The sequence below is a fragment of the Dipodomys ordii genome, unplaced genomic scaffold (assembly GCF_000151885.1).
Source record: "Dipodomys ordii isolate 6190 unplaced genomic scaffold, Dord_2.0 Scaffold288, whole genome shotgun sequence".
Lineage (NCBI taxonomy): Eukaryota > Metazoa > Chordata > Mammalia > Rodentia > Heteromyidae > Dipodomys > Dipodomys ordii.
The window spans coordinates 194,617-203,947 of NW_012267504.1; the positions used below are offsets into that span (position 1 = coordinate 194,617).

General features: G+C 38.6%; 1 protein-coding gene across 1 annotated transcript in view; it reads left to right on the top strand.

Moving 5' to 3' along the window:
• LOC106001337 (vomeronasal type-2 receptor 116-like) overlaps positions 1–5,060 on the top strand; it is a 7,623-nt gene extending 2,563 nt beyond the window's left edge. The window contains exons 4-6 of the mRNA XM_013036452.1: positions 1,084–1,311; positions 2,124–2,247; positions 4,138–5,060. Coding sequence (XP_012891906.1) covers positions 1,084–1,311; positions 2,124–2,247; positions 4,138–5,060 — 1,275 coding nt within the window. The remainder of the gene's footprint in view (positions 1–1,083; positions 1,312–2,123; positions 2,248–4,137) is intronic.
• The last annotated feature ends 4,271 nt before the right edge of the window (positions 5,061–9,331 follow it).

The window sequence follows — 9,331 nt, forward strand, 5'->3', positions numbered from 1 at the left end:
GCTGTAGCTCAAGTGGTAGAGTGCTCGCCTTGAGCTGAAGAGCTGAGGGACAGTGCCCAGGCCCAGAGTTCAAGCCCCATGACCGACACACAAAAAAAAGGATATTTGTAAGTTACTCCAGACCTCTGTTCATTGTGTTCCTAGAGACAAACATACCAGTGGAAAGAGGAAAATTGTTTCACCTTCCCATCAATCCCTTTGTTACAAATGATCTCAATAAGCTCACTGCTAATGTTTTTATAATCTATCTTTTCACTAGAAGCTTCTTCATAGCAAAGGATGGTCTGTTCATTAAGAACTTAATTATTCCATTGATTATGTTTCTCAGAAAGTAGTTTAAGGTATTGGTGGGATTGGGAAAGATAAGGAAGAATGATGGAAGGGGTAACATTGAGATGCCTTATATTCACACACTGAGTTTGTACAATACAGAGAGATATTAATAAAAAGAATCATGGGCAATTTCAATATTAATAAATTAAATGACCTGAGTGCCAATGGTTTACTCCTGTCATCCTAGCTATTCAGAAGGCTGAGATCTTAGGATCACTGTTGGAAGCCAGACTGGGCAGAAAAGTCTCTGAGACTCTTACCTCCAATTTACCACCAGAAAACCAAATTGGTTTTGTGTCTCAAAGTGGTAGAGCAATAGCCTTGAATTAATAAGAGACAGCGCCTAGGCTCTGAGTTCAAGCCCCATGACCAACAAGCACACAAATAAAAATTAATTAATTAAATCACACAAAAAATAAATGACTTTGATTATTCCACAATATGTATCACCTCTTAGCTAATGCAATGCTTTGGATATTGATAAAATTATCAGTTCTGCAGAACTCATAGTAGCCAACTGAGAATTGTCTCATTTATCATTATGCGGAGGTGGATTCTCTTGAAAACATGCCTTGTAGTAACCAGAATTAAGAAGCATGACTAGTTTAGTTCCCTCTACACTTCATTTGATATCTGTGTTAATTTTGAATGATAAAGTAAGGATTAAAGAGAATGAGAGATTTGGCTGAATTCAGGATTCTGTTTCAACACTTGGATTCTCTTTACCATGAGATGATGTATCTCTTGTAGCTGCACCCTTTTTTGAAGAACATCCAATTTCACAATCTTGCTGGAGACCAAGTGATTTTGGATGAGAAAAGGAAATTAGAGGCAGAGTATGACATTTTGAATATTTGGAATTTTCCAGAAGGTCTTGAGCTAAAAGTGAAAATTGGAAAGTTTTCTTCATATGCTCCTCATGGTCATCAATTGTCTGTATCTAAAGATATGATAGAGTGGGCCATAGGAACTACCAAGGTGGGTTCAAGATAACAAAAATGACTACAACTCAATATCAGTAAGCAAAAAGAACACTTAACTATTATGCCCCTTTTGTTTACTAATGACCCAGTATTGTACATTTATTTAGTTTTAACTTGAGAAATTGTCTGATTCACTGACTGTTAGGTAGGAAAGAAATGTACTAATTGAACATTTCTAAATGTTACTCTATCATAAAATCTAAATGACATATGTTATAATTGTATTCTAGTATTAGGGGAAAAAATCTGAAAAAGCAATCATTTCAGAAGGTTCAAAGGTTTATTTTGCTCAACTTAGTGGATGTTTCAATCTACCCATAGTTGACCTGTTAGGTAAACTCCTATGGTGAGAGGAATCATCTAAGGAGCCTGTACAAGAGGAAAATGGTGAGCTCATAGAAACTGGGAAAACATAAATGAAGATATGATGGGCCTGGAGTCTAGCAGGGTGTTAAAAGTTTCAACGAGTATTTTACTTCTTGTTTCCACATTTCCATATTCCAGAAATCAGTAGGAGAAAAATTATGCTATGAATTCAGAGCAGTTCCTGGCAGTTGGTCAAAAATATCTTACCCTTAGGAACCACCTCTTAAAGGTTCCACAATTCTCAGTAGTAGCATAGCGTGAAGTTGAAGGCTATAGCCTTTGTGGATTGTGTCAGGAAATCTAAAATAGCATCCAATTGATGATTGGCTTTAAGTATATAAAATAATTATGCTTAATGGTCAAAATTTTTAATAACACCTGTCTTTTTTAATGGCAGGTAATAGTCTGAATAATTACCAACACATATCTGATTTTCCTCAGACTCCTCACTCTGTTTGCAGTGAGAGCTGTGGTCCTGGATTCCGGAAATCTCCTCAGGTGGGAAAGGCTGTCTGTTGCTTTGATTGTGTACCTTGTGTAGAGAATGAGATTTCTAATGGGACAGGTAAGTCTCTGACTATTTCTTCCTAGTATTCTCCAATGTATCCAAGTCCATGGAATGGTTTGGTATTTGAATTACAGACCCAAAGTCTTCCTTCTTTCAGTAATTTAATTGTAACAACTGACGGTATTGCTCTTTGAAATAATACACCTCATGGCCTTAAATTATGTATGGGATTAATTTTGCTGTGACATTTTACAACATGTTTATCTCAAGAAAACCCTTTCTCGGCTGGGCGCTGGTGACTCACGCCTGTAATCCTAGCTACTCAGGAGGCTGAGATCTGAGGATCGCGGTTCAAAGCCAGCCCGGGCAGGAGAGACCGTGAGACTCCTATCTCCAATAAAACCACCAGAAAACCGGAAGTGGTGCTGTAGCTCAAGTGATAGAGCGCTCGCCTTGAGCTGAAGAGCTGAGGGACAGCGCCCAGGCTCAGAGTTCAAGCCCCACGGCTGACAAAAAAAAAAAAGAAAACCCTTTCTCCACTACTCAGTAATGAATTTTAATTTTTTATTATGATTGTAGAGTTGTTCTAGAGAGCCATTAAAGCTACATGAATCAGGTAAAGAGTACAATTCTTTTATATTTTTAATTTTTTAAATAAGTTTTTATTGTTAAAATACTGTACTGAGGGGCTGCAGTTACATGAGAAGGTAATGAGTACATTTCTTACCAGTTCTTTTTGAACCATTTCCCCTTCCCTGTCTCTCTGCCAGTTTTTCCTCTCCTATCACCCACTGTGGTATAGTTCATTTACCACATAGTTAGTGTCTAGTAAGTACCACTATTATATATATTCCACCTTTTCTGTGCCCCCCTTACCCTTCCAAATACAAACTAACTAAGAAGACTAAAGGAAAAGAAAACAAAATACAGCAACAACTAAAAATCGTCCCTTGGTTCCTTTTCTTGGAATTCATTTAATAAGACTTTGTTTTCTATGATCATATGCACTTAACTATGAGCCTTTTCAACCAGTCCTATGCATATCTTCTTTTGGCCTCTGAATGTCTAGAGTCCATTTAAATTCTCTATTAAGGTTAAGTATCAATACCTATTAAAGACAGACTCTCTATTATCTTCCAAATTACATTTATGCCACAATGAACACATAAATTCTGCATGTCTTCATTTCCCTACCCAGAATTGTTCTTGCAATAGAGAAAGTGCTTAGAAAGCAAAGATTTAGAAAAGCATTAGGCACAAGTATTATGCATAGCATGACTTTGGCACTTCAAATAGAGCCTTGATTCTCTGTTACCTGCTCCAGAGGTGGGAAAAATTCAAATATAATGATATGAATTCAAGAATGTAGCACAGGCCTCCTTTTAATCTTTCAAACAAACACAGAAATGTAAGCTATATTATTCACAGCTTTGAATGGCAGTAGCACAGTCATGCACACAGTGCTGAAATTCATATAATTGCAGCATGAAGAAGTCAGAAAATTAATTTTAGTTTATTTGAATTATGAAAAAGAACTATGTCTAATATAGGTTGAAGTCAGTGTGAAAAAAAGAGAATGTCTTCGGAATTGAGTGCTCTTTCAGGTATTTTGGCACAATTTAAGATTACTATCATAAGAGATGTTGCTTAGATTTTATGATAATTGAACTTTTAGAAATATACAATTAACATGTTTCTTTCCTATGTAAGAGTCAGTGAGTAAGGGAATCAGAATGAAAAAAAAACAATGAGAATGAGGATGACGTTATGGTATAGAAAAGGAGCAAAACACAGTTTTGGGCACTTTTTATACTACTTGGTAATTTGTAATCTTATGTGAGTAAGTACTAATATGTTAGAATCCCTTCTAAGAAGGGACTTATCAATGTCCATTGAGGAAAAGTCAGTACTGAAATGAGACAAATGGTAACTCCCTCTTTTTACCAGATATGGAGCAGTGTATGAAGTGTCCATGTGATGAGTATGCCAACACAGAGAGAAACCAGTGCCTCCCCAAAGCTGCAAGTTTCCTGGCTCATGAAGAACCCTTGGGAATGGCCCTGGACTGTGTGGCTCTCTGCTTCTCCACCCTCACTGCTGTTATTATTGGGGTCTTTGTGATGTATCAAGACACTCCCATTGTGAAAGCCAACAACCTGTGTCTCAGTTACATCCTGCTCATCACCCTCATGTTCTGTTTCCTCTGTTCCTTGCTCTTTATTGGCCGTCCCAACACAATCACATGCATCCTGCAGCAGACCATATTTGGGCTTGTCTTCACTGTGGCTGTTTCCACAGTGTTGGCTAAAACTGTGACTGTGGTTCTGGCCTTCAGGGCCACTTCTCCAGGGAGCAGGATGAGGTGGCTGCTGGTATCAGGGGCTCCTAACTTCATCATTCCCATCTGCACCCTCATCCAGGTGACTCTCTGTGGACTCTGGCTGGGAACCTCTCCTCCCTTTGTGGACACAGATGCACACTCTGAACATGGCTACATCATCATCCTGTGCAACAAGGGCTCCCTCACTGCCTTCTACTGTGTCCTGGGATATCTGGGCTCCTTGGCCTTGGCCAGCTTCACTGTGGCTTTTCTGGCCAGGAACCTGCCTGACACCTTCAATGAAGCCAAGTTCCTGACCTTCAGCATGCTGGTGTTCTGCAGTGTGTGGCTCACCTTCCTGCCTGTCTACCACAGTGCCAAGGGGAAGGTCATGGTGGCTGTGGAGGTCTTTTCCATCTTGGCCTCCAGTGCAGGGCTCCTGTGCTGCATCTTTGTCCCCAAGTGCTACATAATCTTGTTAAGACCAGATAGAAATTCTCTGCATGGCTTCAAAGACAAAATACATACTGGGAGAAAGAAGCCTTCTTAAGATAAAAATCATGTGTTTCATCAAATGCCTAGAAGGTCTAAACTAAATCCACATCCCTTTTCCAATCTTGTAATTGTTTATATTGTGAGAATTATTTCAATGAATAAGTGGATCTTGCTCATTTCTCTAGTAGTATAGTCACAAATTTTGGCCACAGCTGCCTAATTTTGAATTTTATTCTGTTAATTTTTGATTTCTCTAATTTAACCTGCACTTAATCCTATCATTCTCACTTTTTAAGTATATTTTTTACAGTTGTTATATCCCCTCCATTTGCTTTTGCAGTCATTTTTGTATTTTTTTTGGGGGGGGTCCGGTCGTGGGGCCTGAACTCTGGGCCTGGGCACTGTCCCTCAGCTGTTCAGCTCAAGGCTAGCAATCTACCATTTGAGCCACAGCGCCACTTCCTGCTTTTTTCTTTTTGCTTATGTGATGCTGAGGAATCGAACCCAGGGCATCATGCATGCAAGGCAAGCGCTCTACCACTGAGCCACCTTCCCAGCCCCTGTGTATTTTTTTCATTATCCTGTTTCTTGTCTTTATATCAGTATTGTTTAATCCTCTAATACATTTCATTAAATTTTCCTTTTAATTATGTTTCAAGATGTTTGAAACTTGAACTTGGCCTGCGTACTGACCATTTCTTAAAAATCATGTGACATACCCACTTTCAAAATACACATTCTCCATAAGGAAGAAGCCAAAATATTTTTTTTGGTCTCAGGGCTTGTACTCTGGGCCTGGGTGTTCTCCCTCAGCTCTTTAGCCCCTCAGCTCATGGCTAGCACTCTTCCACTTGAGCCACCGCACCACTTTTGGTTTTCAGGTGGTTTATTGGATATAAGAGTTCCACAGACTTTCTTACCTGGGTTATGTTTGAACTACAATCCTCAGATCTCAGCCTCCTAAATAGCTAGGATTACAGGCTAGAGCTACCGTCACCTGGCCTCCAAACTGTTTTCTCAGACTGACTCTTCTCAGCCTTTATTGGAACAAATTATATTGTCTGGACCAACTACTTGAAATAGTTCATGAAATACTACTTGAAATAGCCACATGAAATAGTTCATGTGTTTATTTCATGTGTTGTAACCCATCTAGAAAAGTAGCTGTGATTATAGAATTCTAACTTCCAGCCTTTCTGTTTAGATGCCTCATAGAGCAAACATACTTCCAATTAGTTACAGGAAACTTTCCAACCTCTTTTATCCTAATAGATTCCCAAGTTTTCAATTTTTGCATTGAATGATAGAATCAACTAATCCACAGAAACAAAATACTTTGAAACTATATTAACAATGTAAAAAAATCCCTCCCCCAAAAAAGTGTCTGTACCTCCAGTGCTATGAATGTCAACCCCACTAAATCACGGGGAATATCATTTTCTGGACTAGGAGCTGATTTTGTCATAAATTATCATATCATACTTTAAAAAAAAAGAAGTCTAAGCCAGGTGCTGATGGAAATATATTTGCTTTATTTTGTTTATTTGCTTAAGCCTTTACTCTTCTCAATTCTAAAGGATATCTTGGCTAGATATAGTAATTCAGTTAATATTTGTATTTATTAACCTTAGTATTGTGAAGATCTCATTAGCCTACAAAATTTCTTTTTTTTTTATTGTGAAAATACCATACAGAGGGGTTACAATTACATGGGCAAGATAGTGAGTACATTTCTTATCAAGTATTGTTGCCTCTTCCTTTGTTTCCCCTTCCCATCCCTTCCCCTCTCCATCCCCACACCCCCACACTCCCCTACTACCACCTCCCCCCACCCCTCAATCTCCACCCCGTCTTCCAACATATTTATAAGTTGATATCTTTGTTGCTTTGTATGTATCTCCTCCATGGTATAAGCCCTGCTTTCACTATATTTGATGTTGGTATAATTTGTGGAGGGGAAGGGAAAAAACAAATCGTTTAAACAGGTTTACAGGTGGACCCATTACAACAATGAGATGTACAAGACGTTATGTTGAAAAATGAACTTAGCCTACAAAATTTCTAATGAGGGGCTGGGAAGGTGGCTCAGTGGTAGAGCGCTTGCCTTGCATGCCTGAGGCCCTGTGTTCAATTCCTCAGCACCACATTAGCAAAAAGAAAAAATCCGGAAGTGGCACTGTGGCTCAAAGTGGTAGAGCGCTAGCCTTGAGTGAAGAACTGAGGGACAGCGCCCAGGCCCAGAGTTCAGGCCCCACGACCAGACCCCCCAAAAAAAATTTCTAATGAGAAGTCAGCTGGTATTCAAATATGGGCACAATGGGTTATGTGTTCCTTCTATGTTTCCTTGGCTATCTCTGTATATTTCAATTGTGAGAGCTTGATTATAAGACAGTTTACTTAGATATGTTGAAATATTTAACTGATTAAACATTGATCTTCCTAAACTGAGATATTTCTGTCTTTGTCTACATTAGGGATTTTTTTTCTTTTATTTGAACAAACATTTATCACTTTGGTATTATGAGCTATTTATTGAATCCCAAGGCCACAAATATTTGGCCTTTTGATTCTGTTATCAATTTCTGACAAACTTTCTTCACACCTTCATGTTCATTTTTGTTTTTGTTTTCCTAATATTTTATGTTCAATTAGATTTCCTTCAAGACCTAAAAATTTAGTTCTTTTCAGGGGGGGTCATTACTGGAATTTGAACTCAGGACTTCACTCTGTTGCTTGGCTTTTCTATTCAAGGGTGGCATTGCACCATATGAGCCACACCTTCACCTCTTCAAAAAAAAGTTGACTTATTATACATCAATAGCATAAAAGAGTTCCATATATATACACCATACATGTACACACACACATACACATACACATTGAGACTTTTCAACAAATTTATTCTCTCCTTATACTAAATCACCAATACATTCATCTATTTTTTTCAGTTTGTTGCTATTCATTACACTAAGCAAAATGAACCCCAACATATGGACACAAGAGTTTTTTTCTTTGTTGTTGTTTTCAATGTACTATGTGATTTTTTCTTTGTTTCTTTTGTATGTTCTTCTTCCTATTGTATATCCCTTTTATCATTGTATTTGATTTTAGTACTCTGCATCTTGTATATACATTTATCGAATTTGGGGAGGGGAAGGGGAATTACAAAATAATGAAACAAGGTCACAGGATGACCGATTACAACAATGAATTGCACAAGACACTATGTTGGAAATGAACCTTACAACTTTGTGGGGGGGGGAGGAAATGGGGAAGGTAGCAAAGGAAAGGGATAGTTGGAAAAAAACAAAGGATGGGGTAACAATGCCAAACAAGAAATGTACTCATGAGGCTAGGAAGGTGGCTCAGTGGTAGAGTGCTTGCCTTGCATGCATAAGGCCCTGGGTTCGATTCCTCAGCACCACATAAGAAAAAAGTCGGAAGTGGCACTGTGGTTCAAGTGGTAGAGCGCTAGTCTTGAGCTGAAGAGCTGAGGGACAGCACCCAGGCCCAGCGTTCAGGCCCCACGACTGGACCCCCCCCCAAAAAAAGAAATGTACTCATTACCTTACTGATGTAACTATAACCACTCTGTACAATATTTTTACAATAAAAAAATTTAAAACCTACCTCCATGCTTTATTTTCTTTGCAAGAAAATAAAAATTAAAAAAAAGATTAAGGGCCACAAGTTTGGTAGTGATACTGATTTCTACCTTATATTGTTTGGAAGACATAGGATCCAATAAAGGAATTACCTGGAGCTCTGAGCCTCATCAATCATGTTCTAGGAAGTTTCAGAATGTGGGAAACAACTATAAAATTCCTAAAACTTCTGGCTGTTGTTTATTAATACAAATTAGAACTGAAATTGATTCTTGTAGTAATCCTCTTACACATATAATCTACAATTTTCTCTTCCCTTTACCTTTGGGCCTTTTGATCCTACCCTAAGTGACCATGGGCAGTCTCCTTTTCTCTATCAAGTGGCACCAAGGGACACATCTCTAGCCATTGCCATTGTCACCTTGATGCTTCATTTCTGCTGGAACTAGGTGGAACTATTGATCTCAATGGATAAGAATGGTTTGTGAATCCTCCCAGAACTGAGAAAAGACATGTCCAAGAATAAAGTCTGTGTAGCTTTTGAAGAAATGGTACCAGTCAATGTCCTTACAGAAATACTAAAAGTTATGGGAATATACAGCCAGATCATCAGCATGCCAATGCACAGAAAAAACCAGTGCCTCTTGGGAGTGGCAAGTTTCTTGGCTTTTGGAGACCCCTTTAACATGGCTCTGGCCTGCATGGCTTTCTGATTCTTCTG